Here is a 24947-nt window from a genome sequence, read left to right on the forward strand (position 1 = left end):
GATAATATGTTTTGCTGGCTGTGCTCTTCTGGCTTTCTGCGGCCAAATTCATTAAACGCTAAGGACACTACGGACACTACAGAAAAAGAGGTAACCCTTGCACATTTTTGACTGGCTGGAGCATCACTTGAATTCAGCCTCTAAATTAGAAATAAAAAATATAAAAAAACAAAAAACATTTTGGCACGCTGAGGTACAAAATAGATCAGAGATTCAATTCCAGCCACCAAGGATTCTATCCAATGGTGCGTCAAAGTTTTGAGATATGGGGTGGAAAAGGAGTAGAGACAAAAAAAAGGGGGGGGCACAATTTTAATATGTATAGGACAAGGTTGCATTTGTTCCTAGATGCAAAATTAAGGATGACATAATGACATTATCATACTGGCTTCATATAGATTTAGTCAATTACCTTGACATGATTTATTAAGTCTGCAAGAATCGCATAAGACTACTAGAGCTCTCTAAGGTCAGAACTGGGGTAGTAAGGCCTATTTCATGAGCAACAACCCTGTGCCACCTACAGCAATAAATCCTTTGTTTAGAAGTATAATTTATCTTTCTCTCAATAAACACAACAAGAAGTGAATAATTTAAGATAAATTACAATCACACGGCATTCAGGCTGCAGAATTGTGGAGTCAGAGAGAGAGCGCTGAAAACTTGTCAAGAATAAGGCAGGACAAGAGTGAGACATGAAATATGCGTGTGTCTGAGCTGCAGCCTAATCCGCACATTAACCCGCCTTCCTCTCATGCACACACACTGGCAGAGAGGCAAGTGTTTCAAATCTATGTATTATGCTCTCCTGGCTTAAAGCCATGCTTCCTCTGAATACCAAACATGACGAAATGGAAAAGGTGTTATTCTTTATTGTGCAACCCCAAAAAGATGAAACTGTCATTAAGTTTCATTTGTACCTTGATCAGACAATGTGTGTTGAATTAATTTCAGTTTTACATCCAATAAAATTTGGTAAAAAAAAAGGATATACAAATAATATAGAATCCACTACATGTTTGAGCAAACTGAACACTATAGGTCAATCCTAGTGGCTGTTTCACGGGGTGTAATCACCTGACATGACTGTTACTGACAGGTTGAATGTATCTACAGTTAGGCCTAAAAAGAAATCAGCCCCAGACTTACCTCCTATCATATCTCTAAAATTACTATATTTTTAAAGACTGTTGGTGGTGCTGTTTCACCAAACCAATCCACATAAGACGTTTGGTAACAGCAATCTAATGTGGATGCCAAAAAGATAAAACTTCTGATGATATCTTTTAATTCTTGTAGGACCCTGCTAGCTCATTTATACCTGGCTGTATACACACACACACACACATACAAACACACACACACACACACACACACACACACACACACACACACACACACACACACACACTGTCATGTGTGCTTGTCAAGCACCAAGCTGTTGTAATTGCAGTCTCTAGGTTGTGTTTGGCATGGCAAAGGAAGTGATAGATGGATTTTTGGCTAAAGCAGTGTAGCATCTGCATGGTGCCCATTCACCGCCAAAGTCACAAATAAATAGGCATCATAAGTGCAGCTGGTAGAGGCTGAAACAGAGGCGTGCCCTAAAGCCCCTCTGCACTAGTCATTATCCAGTAGTGCTGATCCTAATGGAAAATAAATTATACATTACAGGACATTCTGCATTACACAAATGACAACCAGTTTTAGGCAGCAGAATCAGCCTATTGATTTATATGTGTATGCCTCTGCACGTTTCAGTGAGAACAACCTACAGAATATCCATTTCCTAAATACGCTGTTATACCCGAAAAGTGGTCCTTCATCAAAATACAGTAGGCTTTTGTTTAGTCTGTTTAGTCTGAAATTGCATTTTTGTTTTTCAATCTTCCCGTGCAGTTGAAGCTCACACGTGAACGACACTGAAACAACATGGACTGAAATCAAATGCCACTGTAAAGAGACGTCTGAAGCTGTCAGGAACTGTAGCACCGAATAAAAGAAATCTTACCACGTGAATAAAGAAATCACCCAAACAACATGATCATTATCATTCAACAAATGACGAATAATGGTTCATTGTCAATCTGGTTGTCGTAATAGGGACTGCCACTGTGATATTAAAAGCAAATGTGTGAGAAAATGCAAGGTCATATAACATAAGATATTTGACATTTCAAACAGCGCATGCTGTTATTCTTTCAATGTGTCTTAGGATATTTGTATTATTTGGAATTCACAGCTTATTCCTAATGTCACTGCTCTACATGTTACTCCTACACCATACCTCCTACACCCAACACTCTAAAATCTATGTCCTGTGACACCAAAAACACAAACCATGAACTGAATGCTTAATCTATAAAACACATCAAGACCTGCAATGTTCAAAATGCCGTATCTTTGCCAGTGTTAATTAGTACGCAGTTATAATTAATTAAACACTTCACACAAGGGTTTAACGGTCAACTCTGCTAATATTAACGTGGCATGAATTTCACCTGCTCTCAGCTACACAAAAGCCCAGCAACTCTCCTGCAATTAGCCTTGGCTTAGTGCAGAGTGAGTGTGAGCTCCCAAAGGCATGTGTATAAACAGCTACGTGCTCACCAAACACAACCAGAGGGGAGAAAGAAAATAGCAATAACAAGCCCTTCACTACTGAGAGCATCAAAGCTTTAAATTGTGAAGAGCACAGTATCGCGCTTCACCTTCTGCCCACATATTCTCTCCTGTGGCGTTCACGCTGATTTAAGTCCAGCTTCCTTCTACAAATCCCATACTTAACCTTCAAAGCAAAGCGGTCCGAATGTTCTCGGAACAGTGCAAACACACACATACACACACACACACACACACACACACACACACACACACACACAGATACCATCTTTTCAATGGGCTAGACTGCATGTATAGATCCGAGGTGTGCATTTGGACTCAAATGAAAAAGTTGCAGGGCTGTGGAGGTTTTTATTTTCTTGCATTTAGGAGTACATGATCAGATATGAAGCTTGCAGGACAATAAAATAAAAAAAGAAATCACGGTTATTAAGATGGTGCTCACCCGATGCCATGTGATGAATTTCTCTTTCCTATTTATTCATCAGCCTCATAACTGCCTAATCTTGATCACGTTTTCTATAGTTTAAAATTCAAGCACGTACAAACAATAAAGATTGATGGAATGGGCAGGAATCCGATTAAACAAAAACAGTGTCTGGCACATTCCACTAGTTGAGGTCTTAAAGAGGTAACTGGGGAATGGGAAATATGACCTTTATTACACAATCTGAATCATGATATAACATGCTAACACACTGGCTACAAAAAACTTTGACATTGCATTTTGTCAAAAGAAAAACAACTTCACCAAGTTAATGAAAATCAATACGAATATTTTACATAGGTCACAGTTTGTAATCGTTACTCATAGTCATAAAAAAAAGGCTAAATAATTAGAGAACCTGAGCAGATGGATAGTGCTAATTAGAAAAGTTGTTGATCATTTCGATTTCATTTGTAAATAAACCTTACATTAGTTTTATATAAATATGAAGTGTACATATACTGCTGTTTTCACACCCACAACAAAAAACCGACGACAGGGCTTTCACAGAAATATTTTTGCAAGCCGAATGCTATTTTCTTACTTACAGTGAAATTCACATCTGAATTTGCATATGGTACGTATGGAATAACAAGTCCTGCAGCAAACACACTAATTGGCAATGCCTTTGTGCATTTTAATGTTTCTTGTAAATAAAATGGATGTAGAAGAGGACGTAGATATGTATTTTTCATGTTCTGCGTAATTGCCCTTTGTTACAGCCGCACATACTATTAGAACCTGGAAGCATATACATCCATTCATGAAGCGAAAAAATATTTACCGTATATTTAGCATTCATGGTGCCTACATACTCCATTTACATTCAGATCACTTCTGATCATTTTACTATTACATGCACCAGTGGTGGATCAAGCTTTGTGGGCTATGAACAGCTGTTTTATTCAGGTGGAATTGGAAAGTATCTCTCGTTGGACATACTTTTAAATGGATGAAAACATATTCTACACTGAGCCTGGAGCTCAATATTTGAAGAAGTGAGCGCAGGCCAGGAGGTAGAATTGCTGGAGAATTACACGCTGCTTTGCTTTTGTAATTCCTTTCAATGTATAAACTCAAGCCACACAATGCTGCTTAACTGGACACTGCTTAATGTGTGTGTCTGTGTGCATATGTGATGTAATTACAACATTTTTCCTGCTAATGATGATGGTGATGATGATGTGTCCATTAGAGAAGGGAACAGGGAATGAGAGAGAAGTTGAGGTTAAAAAAAAACCACTGAGCGTGTAGGTCAGATTCAGCTTTAAAAACATGAAGCTAAGATAAGAGAAAGAGAGAGAAAGGGAGAGGGAGAGAGAGGAAATGAGAGAGAGAGCAAGAGAGAGAGAGAGAGAGAGAGAGAGAGAGAGAGAGAGAGAGAGAAAGAATGGAATAATAGTGAGAATCATGTCTTGATGAGAAGTTCCTGATTACTGTCCTGAATATTTCCGGGTACGTCTGTGTGCCTATTTTGAAGCACTTAAAAATACTGAAAGAGCTGTCCATTTGGCTTTGTAGATTAATTACTTCGTTTATGTGGATCTGCACAAAGGTTTCAAGGACAGGGTTTTTTGTGCATGTGTGTGTATGTGTGTGTGTGTCTGCCAGCATTAAAAACAGGTGCACTTTAACAATCAGCCATTTGAAATGACTCACCACCACCCTGCCCTGTGATGCTTTACCTCCACCAAATTGATGAATGTCCTGAGAGAACCTCTTTATTGAGCGATTGTGTGATATTAAAGTGCTGCTCCGTCCACTTCCTATTTTACTTACACGAAGGAAAAAACTCCCCTTTGTCAAGCTGTTTTTCCATTAATAGGTGGATATCTATCACAAAAAAACCCAGTCTTGTTTTAATAGTGCAGAGATAAATGTGCATGAAAAAAAGGTGTAAGCAGGAAGCAGGGGTGTGTGGTTGTAAAAAGAAAACACAATTTCGACCACACATTCACCACTGCTTGGAAATCACTACTCGAATGTTCAACTCGCTACACGGAAGGTGTGGCTGTCTTTACCTCTAACTGAATATGTGGGCAAAAGAAAACCCCCCAAAAAAACAAACACTATGGTATCTGCAACATGAAAGACCGCATAAACAGTCTTCCAACTGACAAAAAAAGAAATCAAAAACGAAAAAACATTTTACAGATGTGGGTGTGTAAAAGGTTATTTCTTTGCGCTTGTATAACGTCTCCTGGCACTCATACCATAGAATGACAAAAGAAAAGTTTTCTGGCTGCTGCCTTTTCTATCTTTTGCTTTTTCATTCACCCTATAAAAAGCTTGAAAAATTAAAAGCTGTAAAAGGCCTAATTTAATTTCTGATGCACATTTAGGATACGCCATCGATTAAAGATCTACGGAAAGAGATTTGACAGAATAGTACAGAATTCTTTGCTGATTTTCTTTCCTGTCAATCAAGTTTGAGCGACTGCTATTTTTATTCCTGTCTGGGTTACTAAGAACATGTGCAGTTTTGACAAGCTCTGTTAGAAGTCACTGATTGATGACAGAATGTCTGAACATCTTCTGCACTGCACCGGAAGATCGCTACGTCACATTTTAGATAACATTCTGCTAGCATTCTGCACAATTACATGATAAATCAGCTTAGCATAAAAAAGGACAAGAGTCGCTGAGCAAGCACATCACTCACTTAAACACACACACAAACATCCTGCACGGTCATTTTTTATTTATTTTTTTCAATTTTGTCAAAACATGATTCTCATTTTCAGGATTTAGACCTAGCGAAGACAGCTGCAAGATATTTGAGAAGAAAACTCAGCCAATCTTGTGTGTGTGCGTGAGAGAATGAAAGTTTAAAGAAGGAAAGATATTTGGAGTGGGGGAAATGTGACGAGAAATGACCCAGTGACCCTCAAATGGTATTACATTCCTTGCCTCCTTAAACAGTACCATCTGTGAACAATCACCTTATTCGGGTTGGGCTGTTAAAGTCTTGAAACAAAGGCTGTGTGTGGATGTGTGTGTGTGTGTGTGTGTGTGTGTGTGTGTGTGTGTGTGTGTGTGTGTGTGTGTGTAGTGAGTAGAAAGGAAGACACAAGCTATGAAAAGGAGACAAAGAATGTGCAATAAAAAACATACACTTAAATCCAGGCACAAACCCAAAGTGTGCCCCCTTTTTTCCTCCTTTTTCTCAGTCCTTCAGTTTCTTGTTGCTCCTCCATTAAGCCAGGCTGAGACGTGGCAGGATATTGGGGGAGGGGCTTGAAATGTTTTTGTGCTAACAATACAGTAAGTTTGCTTGACTGTATATCTGCTGGCTTCATGCTAAAACAATCATGTGTGCTGTTCTGCAATGAAGAAAAACAGACGTTTAGAGCTGGACGCTCTGATCTTAGTGTGCACAAGGCAGTCGAGATTATGAGTCTCGTCCAGAGACACAGTGCTGGAAGAATTGTAAAATAAGACAGGAAAGCTATGTTCGCATTCTGGCAGTGACTTTACACACCAGAGTTACGGTGTACAATAGACAAATGACTATTCAATGTATAAACCACTAATATGTTTTGCTTTGCCATATTTAAAGATGTGGGCTGAGGGCTGAGATTTTCTTAACTCCTTCTGAATTCAATACAGATTTTGACCAACACATTGCATTTTGTAATCAAAAACCTAACTGCTTGAGTGTATTCTGATAAAGTACTAACTAAAAATGCACCAGTCTGCTACAACAATGTGTTGTTGCAGTCAGTTGTTCATCTCCTTAATATGGAGACACAGATGGAGAAGAGTCATATTACACAAACACCAGCTGAGAGAGGAACAGAATCAGCTTTATAGAGAAACAGACTGAAAGAAGCGCATTGCCCCACCATTAGTCAGTCGTGTTGGGCCAGACGTGCAGATGTTCTGAGCCTTCATAAACAGCTACTCATTGTATGCTGAGCTCTGCAGAACGGAAAACACGCGCATTTCCTAACCCGCTTTGGCACGTGTCTTAGCATTGAGCTTTTCCATGTAAATTGTCTTGAGTCAATAGTATTGCAAAACACTTTAGCTAAGAAGCCTTTATCGGTTAATTTATTTGCATGAATGCTACTTCCTTTGCTGGAGGATTAACAGAGACTGATGCACTCATTAGCAGAGAAGGATGAACTCATTGCCACTTTTAGAACTAGCACATTTTCTGCACAAGACAAAGTGTAAAAGTGATACCTTTCGATATAAGGCTCTCAATTCAATACATGCAGCATAATATAGAATGCGTGACAAAAATCAGTTTATATAAAGAAAGGTGTTATACACATCTAAGCTTAGTGAAGATAACACTCCCACCTCTAAAAATGTGGCCTCCTATTTATTTTTATATCATACAAGACAGGGTTAAAACGGACTTCCCCTTAGCAGGATAAATTTCATGGTGTAATACGCTAACAGACTAGCTGGTGCTACAAGACACACACAAGCACATGAGTACATCATCTCTGCTGCACTCAGGCAGCTTTTACCAGCTGATTCAGTCTGGTTGAAAGAAATTTCCGCAGTGATAGAGAAGTTCATACCTAGATATAAGACCACTGGCTATATAGAAGTACACAGGAACCAGAAACACATTTGTGCTGCAGAGCTGCATGACTTTCGCAGCATAACTAGCATTAGACACACTACCATGAGTCACAGCAGCGTGATTTCTGGGGATTTTAAGGGGAATTGGACTAGTTTTGAAATAAAAAATCTCATGTGCACTCAAAGAAGAAATAGTTTAAGGTCAAGTGCTTTTTTGCAGCTTTTTAAAAAATAGTTGGGATGTAAGGTGTGGATATAATTTTTGCTGACACCTGCCAACCCTACACACAATCGAAAGCCTGGTCAATGAGCTAATGTTTATTTAGCCATGCTTCAATTGCGTTATATTCTATTACACAGCTGTATGCTTTATTGTGTGCTGCTAAGAGTCCAAATGGATTACACAAACACATTAGGTTTTAATGACTGTATTATTATAATGTTGAAAGCTTTATTCATTTGAAAATAAATAATGTGTGAAAACCCTACACACACATATCAAGTCAATGCATATTTTTTTAATGCATATTATTGTATTTTGTATTTTTGTATTAATCAGATTAGAATTTTGTGTATCATTATATCCTTACAAAAGCCATTCATTAAAAACCTGTATTAAGATATATAATAACTGGCACACAAAAATAATAATCTTAGTAATGTTTGCTCTCTCTAGAATAGGCCCTGCTTGAATTGAACCTACTACAACCAACCCGACCCCAGATGACGACACAAGGCCTGGGGGACTCTTAACCCATCCTCTCATTAACTTAAAGGTCGAGAGGATCTACAGAAAATGGAACTGTAAAGCCCTACTAAAAAAATCCCCAAATAATAAATATTTTCTACTTCTATCATAAGACCATGTATACATAAAATACACTGTATAACTATACTAGTTAAATAGTTTGATCTAATTTATGAGAACTTTTATAGTACCAAATCTTAAATCAAAAACAAGAAAACAAACTTAATGTATATTAAAGTCACCCAAAGAAATTTTCCTTTTTCATTTCGTATATTAAGTAATACATTGCTTGATGTGGTGTAGACACACCTACACTCATGTACATAAACAATTTGGATTTTTTTTACATAAAAGGTGGAAACACCCCAAACCTGCATGCTGCAATGCAGCCCTGTCTGACTGAGACTTATTAGGTTATTGGTAGAGTGACACGCATGCATTGCAATGCAACAAACGTAATGGAGTGCATCATGAAAATGTGTGAGATCAGCAGTTTATTAATTATGCATTTAATGCAATTGAACCATTTGAATACCAGAGGGTCCCTTTCTGCACAACCCATAGCGTTAAAATATATAAAGAGCACATTGGTCTTTAAAACCACACTTCAGTAACTATCAGTCCCTACAGCTCTGTGATCTAAAATGCCTAACAAAGAAAGTCAAAGAAACTGGACATTTTAGCCATGCTGGAACTCTACTAGTTTGGTTAAGGAGCACATCACGTTTCAATCAATTCAGTGAATTAGAGAGAATTATACATTTTTGAATTTCTCTTTTAGATATGGTGAACCTGTAGTACATTTATTCATATTACATTTTTCTACAGACAAAATGCACACTGCTTTAAATTTTTAGCATTGAAACAAAGTAAATATTTTTCTTCATAAAAAAAATAAAAATCTGATCTTTAATTAAATCGTATTGTATAGGCAGCATCATAAACATAATCGAACTATGACTGGAGTGTTGTTGTGGCAAATAATTCAAATGCATCACCTCTAATTACAGGGTAAATGGGCTATTAACTAGCAGGCTAAAAAAAACAAACACACTTAATTGTTAACTAGCTAGCATCCTGATCCTACTTTATAGCAGCTCAGAGTCTTGCATAAATCCTAGAGTAACTAATATTCCTATGCAGCATGACAGTAATTATATCTGTCATTATTAACATAATGTGTCTGCTTATGCGTGCTTTTCACACATCATGATTTTTGCTGCTAGAAGGGTAACCTTCAAAGGGTAACTGCACTTCTGTTGCAAGTAGAACACTGAAAGAAAGACAAATCGAATGAAATACAAAGAAAAAGTATGAACTGCTTAAGGAAATAAGCAAACAGCTTGAAGTATGAGTGTGCATAAAGTTTAAAGAGCAAAAAAAATGCCAAAAAACAATGACTTTCAATTTGAACAAAGCTGAGAGACTCTCAAGCGTTTAACTATACAGTTTGTTTGGCTCATCGATTATCGTCATCTTTTGGAAGCTTCTAATTCTGATGATCATACAAACAAAGACACTCATCATTCTCACTATTACTTACACCAAAATTAAAGCTAGTTAACATTAATACCTCTCCACAACACAACAGCCAACTTTACTTTACACTAATAACTGTGAATTAATTCTATCATAAGGAATTTCTACATTTTTTTATTAGTTATATAATTCTTTGTTGCTCAGTGTTTCTTAATAATTATCAACACACCATTAAAGTTTAATCTCAGCGTTTGTGGCAAGGTTGAGGCTAATCTTTCTATTGTGTGAGCCTTTTTAGGTGAGGAACATAGTTACTATCTGAGTTTCCTCAGGAACATATAAAGTGGTGGACCACAAGTTTGTTTTGTCTCTGCCTCATACTTTGAGCACATTTTTAAAATGATTTTTAACTTGAAAACCTAAACAACAATTCCAGGGACATAAAAAAACTAGAGTTAGCGCAGTGTCACTGTGGCTACTCACTCCATACTGGAAATAAGATTTGTTTTGTTGCTGCATGAAAACGCTAATAAATAAATAGTGCTAGGTTTAGCCGCTAACCAGGAAATGTGTAGCAGCTAACACTAGCGCTATGGATTCAAGATTTTGTATTTGTCACAAACATAGTTATATACAGGATACAACTTGCAGTAAAATTAAAAGTAAAAAAAATGTTTGTGTTTTAGAGCCAGCTTTAAGAATTTCATTTAAAAGGAGAAAATTCTGACAATTCCGCATATCAAGGGAGTGAATGAATGAAGGATCGAAAGAATGAAGACATTTGTTAATGTATGCAGAAATAAGTAGAACAGCTAATTAGATCAATTACATATCTTTACATTACTTTACACATCTGCATTACCCAAAAAGGGTCTAACAAATGTAAACTATTAAATTCAAATTTTTCCATTTATTTAATTTATTTAATAAATTTTATTTGTGCTAATTTATTTTATTTTGTTTTTAATCAATATAATAAAAGTGTACTGCATACATCTGATTTATTATTTTTTTTTATAAAATATAAAATATAATTTTATGCAATATTTAACCAAGCAGACATTTTATTTAAAAAACATTTTTAATGTAAACTGCTCAAATGTTGATCACAAATATTAATAATAACAAACTGTGTTAACCAAAAATGACAAGTGGCATTTGTTTTCTTCCTCCTAACTTACCAAAATACAACCGAACTGTGATTAAAAAACCGTACGTACTGAACCGTGAATTTTGTGCGCTGTTACACCGCTACTCGATATTATTATACTATCTGTCTGTATATTTATTTTTCTCAAAACCAAAAACACAAGCCATAACTTAAATTACAAACATTACTGAGCTTAGAGTGATGAAAAGCCTCTTTTCTTTTGTTAACAGACAGACAGACAGACAGACAGACAGACAGACAGACAGACAGACAGACAGACAGACAGATAGATAGATAGATAGATAGATAGATAGATAGATAGATAGATAGATAGATGCCATATAGCCTGTAGTCTACAATAAGAACAACCAATTTGGCATTTGGAAAATGAAAAATGGTAAACTGTATATCACTTATCTAGCACACACTATTCACAAATGTTCACCAATTACTGCAATCTTTCCATAAGCTTCTCTAAAATAATGTTACAATCATTGCTGATCATCTCCCACTGTAGATACCTTAGCTGTCAGACACACAAAACAAAAGTGAGCAGTGCCACTCTGACCAGTGTATAAACAGAAAGCTAACAGTAACCTCTGGCAATCAGTTATCCTCTCTGTTTGCTTTGATCAACACAAGGTTCAGGAATTTTCAGCCAAAGAATGGATGAACCTACCCTCAGTGTAATGAATACTGCAGATCTTTCCATAATCTAGACTTTTTAGTTTTTGTGCTTTTGCTTGGTACATGTACATGTTTTGTACATACAGATTTCTATTTAGGGGTCATGGAAAGGTTTACATTAATCCCTTGTAATTAACACTGCTTGCATATACAAAAAGCAAGAAAGAAAGACCTGGTAACTAGGTGTTCACAGGTGATCTGATACCTAGGTGTTCACATCACACAGGACCTGTCTTGGTCCTGTCACATCAACACCCTGGTGAAGAAGGCCCAGCAGCGTCTGTACCATCTGAGATTCCTGAAAGACTTTAAACTACCCTCTCAGGTGCTTAAGACTTTCTACACCTGCACCATTGAGAGCGTTCTGACGGGTAGCATTACCTCCTGGTTCTGGAACAGCACCATGCAGGACAGACGAGCCCTTCAGAGTGTGGTGTGTTCAGCTGAACGTACCATTCACACCGAGCTCCCTGACCTGCAGGACATCTACAGCACACGGTGCCATACCAGGGCCAGGAAGATTGTGAAGGACCTCAGCTATCCTAACAATGGGGGATTTCAAAGCATTTCACTATATGCCATACTCTGTGTATGTGACAAATAAAATCGGAATTTGAATTTGGGAAAGAAAGAAAGAAAGAAAGAAAGAAAGAAAGAAAGAAAGAAAGAAAGAAAGAAAGAAAGAAAGAAAGAAAGAAAGAAAGAAAGAAAGAAAGAAAGAAAGAAAGAAAGAAAGAAAGAAAGAAAGGAGGTAAATGAATTAATGCAATGAACCTGTTTAGTCCATACAGCCTGATACATGATAAATCCTTTTTTTTAGATGCAGTGACATTTTTCACACCCTGAAAGCATACCATAAAAAAACATAAATAAAATGCAGGATAACTTTAAGAAATATAAACCCCATCAACTTCTCTTTTTCAAAGAACAGCTACAATGAGCACAATGTGAAGTAACAAATGGCTATAGTTTGTGTTTCGATGTGACTGTGAGGCTGGTGCAGACGTGACACACTTAACATCCACAGGCTAATAATCTATGTAAATTTGTCCACAGTGTGTGAATACGACAAACACTACCACATTAACATTCAAACACACTCCACAAAGTGGAGGTTTGATGTGGAGAGTCTTCAAACCACCACATCTTGTAACCTACTCTGACTCGTAATGATTTTTGTCTTGTGGGAGTAATATCAAAGATGGAGGTCAGTGATTTTAAGCTCTCATTTGAGGTCAAATAGAGGAATGATTGGTGGTTAAACCTCTTTTTTCACTCTTTAATTTCTCAAGCCTCTTTTCGCTTGCGCGTTATCATTTTCGCTCCATGATCCTAACTTCACCTGGCCGCTTTTTACTCGCTTAGATCCTCACAATTCACACTACCTATTTTACTTATCATATATTTCCTGTCTTTCATTTCCTCTCTTTCAAATGTGATTAAATGCACACTTTTATAATATCACATAGAAGCACTGTCTTCAATATTTCTCCTTGTACCTGACTACTCTTCTTTTTATACTTTCTGTGCATCAGAGCAGATATTTCTCAATGTGTTAAAAGACACAACAAGACAAAACTAATTTTCTTGGTTTGGGTGCATCACACAATTAAAAACCCAAGCTCCATTTAAATCGCAATAAAAGAAACAATAAATGCCAACTCGGTAGATTCTGATTTAAAGAAATTACATTCAGGAAGAGACAGATTTCTTTTACAGATAAAGGAATGGCATCAACTCACAAAATTCAGTGTGTTAGTAATGTGTAAGTTTGTTTTCTAGGGAAACTGAGGTTGAAAACAGTACCTACAGCACAGATGCCATTTGATTATGCTCCATAAATTGACTTGCTCACTGTAAGCAGTCTTCTAGTCAGTTATTTTTTTTTAGCAAGCATACACACACACACACACACACACACACACACACACACACACACACACACACACACACACACACACACACAATGAAATGAATTCATATAATTTAATGGGGTGTTTTAATTTATAATTACTAAGCAAGAATGATTTGAAAAAGATCTGTATTCGAAAAAAAAGCATTTAAAATGTCTCTCAAAACCTCTCTTGGGGATAGAGGAACACTAGGCTAAAATGCACTTAAGCTCCTGCATGAACTACCTCTACTTTTAATACTTTTAATGTTCAAGTACTGGTCATATATTATGAAAAAAAAAAATTTGAGACCATAAACCAAATGTGAACTTTGCACAACAAATGTGAATCGGTTCTACACGGTAAACCACAAGTATACATAATGAATCACATGGGGGCCACTGCAAATAGATACAATTTTAATTGCACTGTTCATCTTTATCCTATGAAAAAATATCCTACTCTGATAAGAGTGGTCCCTTCCTGGATAATGCCGCCCCAGGCCACAGTGCATGAAGGCTCAATAACCGATTTGATGAAAAAGAAAATGACATAAATCTTATGCCGTGGTCTTCATCATTGTAACCGAGTGTTAGACAGTGCCTTCAAGAGCATCATCATCTAAACATTAATTGAGCAGATGAGTTGTAATCTCATTTGGAAGAATGGTGTCCAGGACAATGATGCCCCAACACCCTATTAAGCAACACCACCACCACCAATAATAATAATAATAATAAATAATTTTACATAAATATAGTTTTGTTTTTTGTAATTCTATATTAACAAACGTGTTAGATGCACTGTTTATATACAGTAGGCACAAAACAGAATCTTTCTCCTGCATTTATTGTCGTTTATTATCTGGCCCTGAGTTCTTTGCTGAGCCCACCATTTCATTTTTGCTAGAGATTTCATTTTAAAACCATCACTAGCATGCCTCTGTAAACAGAACTAGGTGGATAATACAAAGCAAATGTTATGTGTTGACAGTAAGTTTTCAGAAGGTGAGCTCTTACCACCTTAAAGCTATATTAGTAACAGTGGAGTGCTGAAAAAGAAGAAAAAGAAGAAAGAAAATGAGCTGAAAATGATGTGCGATGCTTTAGGGTATAGGCACTCACATTATCTTCAATAGCTTCAGTGGTTATTTATTGAAATTACTGTATGGTGTTTTACATTTATTCTACTCTTCGCATTCCTCAGTAGGCAGAGGGCTCAGAGAGTAAATCGGTCAAGGTTCAAGGGTCGGAGGATGAGCATTTGCACATTATGTATGTGAAGCATGTAAAAATGCTGCGTGGCTCAATGAGTTATAAAAGCATGCATAGACTCGTTTTTACTCTAGGCCTGCTGGGAACTGGCTTTGTCTATACAGGGAAAAAAATTGTCTAGTAGTGGCTGGAAAAAAAAGACGTCTTCAGTTAATTCATCAAATAGTCCTGGAGTTTTTCCTTCTCCACAAACCCAGCCAGGATGTGATTTAAATTCCTAACAATTCCTCTGTCCGCTTTGTCCTCTCCCTCCACTTCTCAACATCTCTCTCATTCCCTTTGACCCGCTTGGAAAAATACTTTGTCTTTTTAAGTCCAAAAAAGGTCTTGGACAGTCCACAGCAGACAAGACAGTGAGGGATCACAAAGGATGACATTGTCTAACACAAACACTAATGAACTAAAGAGAACTAAGAGCTCAAACACAATCCTGAGTAGAATATTCCCTGCAGTACCATTCCTACCATATTCCAATATTCCAGTCTGTGGATCTGCAATTGGTAATTCAATCAGACTGTGATGAAGCAACATGGCCTGTTTTTCCTTCTCCCAGTAGAGCAACAGCCGTTTAACTGATGTCCAATGCATTTACAGAACCGCCCAGATCACTCTACCAGAACCAGAATTAATTGAACAAACTACCTCAGCTTCCTCCTGTTAACATCTATTAGGAGCTGGACTTTTACCCAACATTAGAATCAGTGCTGTTTTTCTAAAAACAGAGAGTTTGAGCAAGGCTGGTCCCTGTAATATATATATATATATATATATATATATATATATATATATATATATATATATATATATATATATATATATATACATATATATATATATATATATATATATATATATATATATATATATATATATATATATATATATATATATATAACTGTCTTCCTGTCTTTCTCAACCTGTAAAAATAAAGGCATGGTTTCATCAACTACTAGAAGAAAAGAGACAGCTGATGAATGAGCCAGACACTCCTTGGACCAGAAGAATGTTATCTGTCTGCTGATCACTGACACTTTAGAATAAATGATTAAAAAAATCCCAAATCCTTATTCAATTGGGCGTATCATAATATGTCTAAAGTAATGCTTCATCAGTATTATGTAAAACAAAACAAAAAAGACCACGGGTTATGCTGAAGGGAATAGAAAATTATCTATGAATTAATCTAATAATAATGCGGTATAAATGTGGTATAATCAATCTTATACCGGAAAACATTCAGCAGCATTAGCATAACTGTTAGCACCGTTACAAAGTGCTAACACTGGAGACCCTTTCCAAAAACATGCCCACCAAACAAGTGCCTGTTGAGTAGCTTTAAACGTTTTAAGAAAGGTTTTGTAGAACATGTATAACTACATTTTGGCCAATCAAATTCAATAACATAACAGTGCTGTAATAAAAAATGACCAAGCAATTCAAGCTGAAAGGAAAACTTACCGATTACGTTCCACTTCTAGAACCAGTTCCAGGTTTGCTGCTGAGACAAGAATCTCTCCTCTTTCTGGAAACCGATCCTGCACACAAACCCAGTCATGCATATACATTAGTTTTGGATTAACATTTATAAGCATTCATGATGGAATAATCAATGATCAATTAAACATTTTGATTCCGTAAATAATCAGCATTCAAATGAACATTTCCACTATTTAGGAAGCAGAATATAATGTTCTGATGATGTAAATTACCATGTAAATTACATAATACTAACTGCTCTTCACCTGGACTGGAATTAGACACATTGGCAGCAGTGTTTTGCAGATCGAAAGCACTCAAACTCCACAGGGAGAATGATGTGTTAACCAAGTCATCCAGCAAAACAAAACTGTCTTTTCCCAGGCACAAATGTGTTTATTTTAGTGCCAGCACAACACTTAAGCTCAGCCATTATGAATAGAAAGGCACGGGGTTGTAGCCAGCACATGAGCCCTAGCGGCTAGCTTTTTGCTCCTGTTTGCTCTATATGCACTGCATGTGGTTAGCTGTGCTAGCTGATAAAAAAAAAAAAGAGTGCCTTTGAGTAGGAGGCTGAGCGTTTTCATCAAACATGTATCCGTTTTCCAAAGAACCCTCCATCAATAGACAAGCTTCCCCCTCCCCTATCTCCCCCTCTGGCCTTCCAGTCTAAAGTGAGATACAACAAGAGCGGAGGAGAAAAATGCTCTAGGGCCAGCAGCGATCAAAATGCCCAGAATGTTTTATAAACAGGCTCAGTATAGACATCTAGCTATGATAGAATTGTAAAAAAAAAAGGAAATGAGTCTGTACATGTTTTTCAGGAAGTCTGGAATGTTTACGCAGTACGTCTGTGGTACATCCTCCATAGGGCTTGTAGCTGGTGTCGAAGATTTTCGTTTCATTTTAGGCTATTTTATAACGGTTTATTTTTTAATAAGATGCCACATACATCTTTCTTGACTACATAACCCAGAATAATTTTGATATCTATAATATAACAGTCCCTAGCCCGATAATTAAATATAGAGATACTAAATTAATGTCAATTTAATGTGCAGCAAATGCAGGGCTGTACATTTAGATCTAAGCGAGAATATTATTGAATGGAGAGCGTGGCTGTGTGGGATAAGAGCAGAGGAGATGATGAGGTCTCGAGAGCAATTTGCGGCTCGCTGACTGAAGAAAAAGGTTGAGATGGAGAGAGAGAAGCCCTTTGCTTAAGCATGCAAACACTTAGTGAATCTGAGAGCCTGCTGAAGGCGAAAAGGTGGGGGGTGGTAGATGGAACGGGGGAGGTGGAGGATGATAAGTGAGATGGAGATTACAAGAGGCTATCAAAGAGAAAGGGAGACTCGGAACCTATGTGGAGGGAAGGAGAGGAGAATGCGATATTCGTTAATGCACAAGTCAAGTTTTGCAGTTAACTGCAGAATTATTGGCACCTTTCAAAAACTGTTTTTATAGTTGTTTTTTTCTTACTTTAGAAACTTTTTTTTTAGAAACTTTTTGCTCAAATAAAAAAAAATGATTGTTTTGCAATTCAAATAGATAATTCTTATTAATGTTTTACAGAAAACTATGCACGTAAATAAATAAAAATCATTTATTATTAACATACATATATGTTAATGTTAAACTTAAAAATATCACTTACTGCATGAGTTATGTCTATTCATTTCGATTCAATAACTCTGGAGTTGAATTTGGAAGATAAATATACGAGCCACGCTATGAAATCTAACTTATTTTATATTCAATGTGCATGACTGGAACAGATATTTCTTATTAATGATCATTAAATGTGTTTTATACATACATGTGCCCTATGCTCCCAAGTTTCCTAATATGTACAATGAAGATGGATGAGTTATAATATAATCACATTTGCTCCGTTCCCAGCACACACTCATTCTGATCCATTCAAAACACGAATGGGAGAAAACTAATTTTCTCAAGACATCACAACAAGCAGTGCTGGCGCATGACGCATACTGACTGATATGGCCCAATATTCTCTACTGCTCTAGGATAAATATTTATGGGACTGGACTCAGTCAGTTCTCTCATGACATGATTATGTCTGAATGACAAATGAATGAGGAGTTCAGACTCTGGGAGTCTGGTACATATCGCAAGGTGCCCACTGCCTGAGAGCTCCCACTGGGCTGCAGAGCAACCGTGCCAGGCTGAAAAACTGCACCCTGCTGGGTGCCTATGACAGCACTATCCCACCCTAACCCAGCTGGAGCTTTCACAGCTAGCAGGAAGACGTGATAGATGCACTGCACAGTCACAAAAGGCTACTTACTGTATAGAGAACAAACTGTAGAGAGAATTTCATGCATCTTATACATTGCTCGTCTTATACAATGTCACATAGGAATTCAGTTATCATACACAATACATTTGAAGAGGTGAATGTAGGATGAAAGGCTGAAATGTGACAAGAATAAATAAACTTATGCCACCTTCAAATCATTCATATAGTTGTGCGAGACTTGAAATGAAAAACAATGATTATGTCTAAGTGCTCTGAGTGCAGAGCAGCATGCACACACAAAATTTACACAGAGGGGCAAACTGGAGTAGGTAGGATTTTGGATGAACCAGGAGAAAACCCATTTGGACATGGAAAGGCAATCACTCGGGACAGGTGACCCCGGGGAAATGTGGTATCAATGGTAACTGCTGTACCACTAAGCCATCTTTACAGTGTTTTCCCAGTTGTAGTTTTTTTTTTCTTAAGAGTTGAATAATTAGCCTGGCATCCTGAAATCCTCTGATTAGAAGCACTTATACCAGCCGGCATACAATTTAGGAATATTTTTAAAGCATCCAATTACATTAAACCCTTATCCAGAGAATTATCATTTCTCCCCACTTTAATTTACATAAATCATAGGGTATGTCCTCATCAGCTAGTGCACGCTTTTCTTATGCTACAGCAAATAATGTCAAGTAGACAAATGATTCATGGACAAATTCCAAGGAAAACTTAACATTTTGCTCAAATGCGCTTTTAAACAGGCCAACTGAAATCTTGATGAGGCACAATATCCTCTGGGACAAAGAAGGTTAATATGACCTGTCTGCCATTTTCTGTCTCTGACGCTCCCAGGTCGTATTTACTACAGACACCCTATGACTTTCAGCCTTACCTGAACGACCATCATTCATACTTTGTCTGCTGCTGTCTCCAATGAGAATCTTAGAGTGGAGGGATGCAGCAAAAGCCCAGGTTTTCAAAAGACACTGAAAAATGAAGACCCAGTTATCACAAGCCTCGAAAATAAGTCTCGGCTCTGTGTGTTTAAAGAAGTTATGAGTCCTATTAGACCTTGCCTTGCTAATTTGGTTTCACTTCTGTGCCTTAGATTACAGTTCAAGGTATTAATAGCTTAAGGAAAATATATATAAACAAACTTCTGGCTTTTGACTGTCCTTGATTTTGGAAGCTCTCATTTCTTTGATCTCATTTGTAAACCTTTCTGTGTATAAAACCTTTCTGTGTATTTCTGTGTCCTTGTATAACAGTAAGTGTTACTCATAGCCAGTTCAAACAAACTACTTGAGGGAGTTTGCAAGCAGAGGACATGCTGTGGTAACTCTAGCAAAGTAAATGTTAAACTAAGCCATACAAGTACACTCAAACAAGAGTATAGGATATCAGAGCGTGTATGCACAAACACATTTTTGGTACACAATGTACATTCGAAAGACACAGTGGGACAGAATCCAAAACATTCCCTTTAATGTATTAAAACATTTCTAGAACTCACGGGCTTTTTCAAAAGAACACCCGTACAGGAAAGGGAACTCTTAAATCACCGCATTCAAGTCTTATCACAGCTTGTCAGTCTTCTTAGAGTCACAATTTGCAGGTCTTTGTAATACCTTTGTATTTTCCATTTCCAGTGGTCGAAAACAATCAACGACCTTTTCATAAGCAACATTCATTTACTGTTTAACAACTCGGAAGACGTTTATAAAAAAAAAAAGAAACGTACAATATAAATAACAGTCAATCCAACCATACAATCCTTAGCAGTTAAGAATTAGGGGGCATTATTCAAGGGCTCCACCGTTGCTCTATGGCAGTGATGGGATTAACCATCATTCTATTCTAAGCTCGCAATCTTAATCACAGTGCTATTGTAATAAAATGTATTGTCATGAGGATTCACCCTCTTGATAAATTGTGACTTGAGAATGTGGTAATGCATTTAGGTTCAATCAAATTAATAAAAAGTCCACACCTCGAAAGTCATAGCATTAGCAAAGCGAGTAATTGGACCGGCATAACGGTATCAAAAAAAGAAACATTATGCCTTTCAGCCAGCTACATCAGGCTCCATGTAGTGAATTCACTGACCTCGACACTTTGCTCGTCACTTTATATAAGATTAGCAAGTCTGGGTTTAAGAGGCCTTGCAGCCAGTGCTTTCACACTTCTATTAAGGAAGTTATTGGATTGGACACTTAAATGAACACACGGACACGGACACGGACACACACACACACACACACACACACACACACACACACACACACACACACACACACACACACAGACACACACACACACACACACACACACACACACACACACACATTAAACAACGTCCAAACTGTTCAATCAACACTGTCACTTAATAAAATTGTACAATAATTCTATGCTGTACATGAGGGCAGACTGGTGGACATAAGCGCATAGTACAACAATAAGACACCTGGACTGCAGAAAATTGAATTATGCGAAAATGCTGTTTGTGGACTATAGTTCAGTGTTTAACACCATAGTTCCCTCTACGTTCACCTCCTTGGAGGTCCTGGGATTCAGCCCACCCCTGTGTCAATGGATCTCCAGCTTCCCTTTGTGGGCAAACAAACCTCATCCTCCCTCACCCTCAGCACCGGAGCTCCTCAGAGTAGCCAGCAAGACTAAGAAGTTAATATTGGACTTCAGCATAAAGCAGGAGTGGTCATAAAAAACGCTAAACATCAACAGAACCCCAGTGGAGGAAGTGAATAGTTTCCGGTACCTAGGTGTTCACATCACACAGGACCTGTCTTGGTCCTGTCACAACAACACCCTGGTAAAAAAAGGCCAGGCAGCGTCTGTACCATCTAAACTGCCTAAGGAACTTTAAACTACTCTCTAAGGTGATATGGACACTTGCACCATTGAGAGCGTCCTGACAGGTAGCATCACTTCCTGGTTTGGGAACAGCACCATGCAGGACAGATGAGCCTTCCAGAGGGTTGTGGGTTTAGCTGAGAACCGGACCAAGGCCAGAAAGATTGTGAAGGACCTCAGCCATCCGAATGGCACAGCACAGTGTCACTTTAATACCAGCACATAAGTGACAATCACACTGGGACACTTCAATCTGTACTTCTGTCAATATCTGCCATACACATATTCATCCCTTTCTGTCTAATTCATGTATACACATATATACAGTACAGACCAAAAGTTTGGACACACCTTCTCATTCAAAGATTTTCTTTATTTTCATGACTATGAAAATTGTAGAGTCACACTAAAGGCATCAAAACTATGAATTAACACATGTGGAATTATATACATAACAAAAAAGTGTGAAACAACTGAAAATATGTCATATTGTAGGTTCTTCAAAGTAGCCACCTTTTGCTTAGATTACTGCTTTGCACACTCTTGGCATTCTCTTGATGCCTACTTTGAAGAACCTACAATATGACATATTTTCAGTTCACTTTTTTGTTATGGTACATGCTATGGTACTATGCACCAAACTTTTGGTCTGTACTGTATATTGAATGTTTTTAGTGTATATATATATATATATATATATATATATATATATATATATATATATATATATATATATATATATATATATATATATACTAGTGTGCATGTATATTAGATTATTCCTAACCTTATTTTTATAGTTATACTTTATACTTTTAACATACTTTTATAAATAAAAAAAATATATTTTATATTCTATATCTATTTTCATGTTTAGATGTCGGACAGTTGTAAAAAGCATTTTACTACATGCCGTACTCTGTATGAATGTGTATGTGACATAAAATCTGAATTTGAATTATTTAGGCCAGCGCTGTGTGTAATGAGACTGAAAAAGCATGCAGTAAAAATGGACCACTATATGGGATGTCATTCAGGAAAAAGATGTGGTCTGATGCAATTTGTGGTTTAGTACATTTATGAATACCTGAGGCTCCAGTGGGCACAGGCTCATCAAACTGGATGCTTGAAGACTCCAGTGTTTCTTTAACTCTTCAGTTTTAGTAAGCCTTTTAACTCTGTTGCCTCAAATTAATGTTCTGTGGACTTTTACTGCTGTAGCCTCCAAGCGTTAACTAATTTGTGCATTCCAAGATGCTTTTCTGCTTACCAAAGTTGAGCAGTAGTTATTTGATTAGTTACTAAAGACTTCCTGTCACCTCAGTATAGTCTTGTCATTCTCCTTTCAGAAACTATATTTAATTAAAAACTGACAGAAGTGGAACCTGATGTGGGCCTTCTACTTTTATACCCCCCAAGGTTCAAATAATGTTGATATCGCTTATTGTAGGGAGTAAATACTTATTTACTAAATGTCATTATCAACATCTGCTATTTAGCTAATGTAACCTGTTGTTAGTTAGGCATGTGTATAGGTCAAAAAAATTCAATAAATTAAATTTTGTCTACTAGTTTAGGCTGTTAGCCTATAGACCTATGAACACTATGCACTTACAAATGTGCATCTTAGTTATGTTACTCATCTTTCTTATGCTATATAGTAGATATATAAAACATTTCCCCCATGAGCCCTGCTTACCAGATTGTCTTGTTTTGATCATTTACACCCTCCCTAAAATAAGCCTTGTTGACTTGTTGAAATTATTTTTTAGTTATTTTAGATTGATTTTAGACTTAACGGTTGACGGTTAATTGCTGACTAATGATCACCCATTACTGGTCTGGTAGGAAACTGGCCATAATTTACATCTCTAACAGATGAACTCATTCACAATGGCTAGTCTGTTAACATAATGCCAGCTATTAATCACTTCTGTTTTGCTCCAACCAAATGTCTGGAGCCCATTTATAAATTTGCCTGACACAAAAAAGCATATATACCTCTAAGCATATCAACACTCAAGTCGAATAAGAAAATAACAGTGCCTTTATTCTTCGCTGCTTGTCAAGAAGAAACAGAGCTGTTCTGAACATCAGGGTTAACGTGGTGCAACTGCAGACCTAGGCCAAGTATCACCTACTCTGAATAAAATGTCCTGGACAGCTCACAAAGTGTAACAAACTCCGAGGCTGGACGAGAAAAGAAAACACACCGAGATGGAGAAAATTGAAAAGGAGACAGAGGAATGAGAAAGGGGGAAAAAAACAAAGACAGCCATATATAGAGAAACAGAGATGGGAGAAGAGTGGGAATTTGGAGACTGTGGAGAATAGGAGAAATGTAATTCTTTACGGGATTGCTGGTGTCAGAAGCGCTTATTTTTGTTTCTTGGGGCCTCCTCCCATGTAACCTTCTGCTCACTTTCTCTTCTGTGCTCTCACTTAAAAGCACTCTCAGTACAGTCTGCAGTAATGCTTATATATGATCACAGTTCCTTCTCACACGAGTTACAAAACCAGCAGGGTGAAAAGTGCACTGATAGCTTTCTCTCTTTCCTTAACCCATCACATATCTTTTCTCTTCTACTTCTTTCTTCTCGTATCTCATGCATTCTTGCCCCCTGGCCAGCATTTCAGGGAATTATGAAGAAAGGGAGGTGAAATGATGCCGTTTTATATCAAAGATGCCATCTGAGCAGCTACAAGATTGCAAACGTGTTGGCTTTTCAATTACTGGAGGTAAATGTTTATTCTATTGATTAGATGAAGGAAACAAGAACTATTACAATATGCTTGTAATGCTTTATCATTTCGTGTCCACAGGCACCCAATAATTCTATATGAATGCAATCATGCCAATCTTTGATATATGGTATTGTACTTCAGGACACTAATGATGTTTTTTGATGTATGATGATATTTTGGTGTACAGGGACGGTGGTAGAAAATCGATTCAAGGAAATGAGTCTACCTTCTTGCCTTACCCTTTATTTAATCACGGGACACAAGCCCCATTTACATCTCATTTTATACAACCAAATTTAATTTCAATTTGACAAATTAAATGCCAAAAAACAATGCATCAGCTCATCAGCTCTCTTTAGGGAAATCTAGTCCCTGCATTAATGTAACATCTATTCACCTGTGTTGTGTCTACAAATAATATGAAGAGTGGATTCCTGAACAGGTACTACATTTTGTGGCTCAGGTAATGGGCATGTATACTGTAGCACTGACCCGAAAAGTGCTGAAGCAGTAAATGCCAATTTCAGTAGCACTTACGTTCCCATCAATCAGTTTCGTATTCATATGTCTGAACTTGTAACAGACGTTTCAATTATTTTTGTCGAAAACATATTCTATTCTCAACCCACGTAAACTATTAATGCCGAGCACTGCATTATATCTCAAGGTCTAAGAGATAGTATAATAAGAACAATTTTCATGTTTCAA

At 37.1% G+C, this 24947-nt stretch overlaps 1 protein-coding gene across 1 annotated transcript in view; it reads right to left on the bottom strand.

The window, feature by feature from the left end:
* Positions 1-24947, bottom strand: part of adam19a (ADAM metallopeptidase domain 19a) — an 82441-nt gene that overhangs the window by 41415 nt on the left and 16079 nt on the right. Inside the window, 1 exon segment of the mRNA XM_046851635.1 lies at positions 16337-16413. Within this exon segment, the coding sequence (XP_046707591.1) occupies positions 16337-16413 (77 nt within the window).

Source organism: Silurus meridionalis, chromosome 6 (genome assembly GCF_014805685.1).
Source record: "Silurus meridionalis isolate SWU-2019-XX chromosome 6, ASM1480568v1, whole genome shotgun sequence".
In the NCBI taxonomy this organism is placed as follows: domain Eukaryota; kingdom Metazoa; phylum Chordata; class Actinopteri; order Siluriformes; family Siluridae; genus Silurus; species Silurus meridionalis.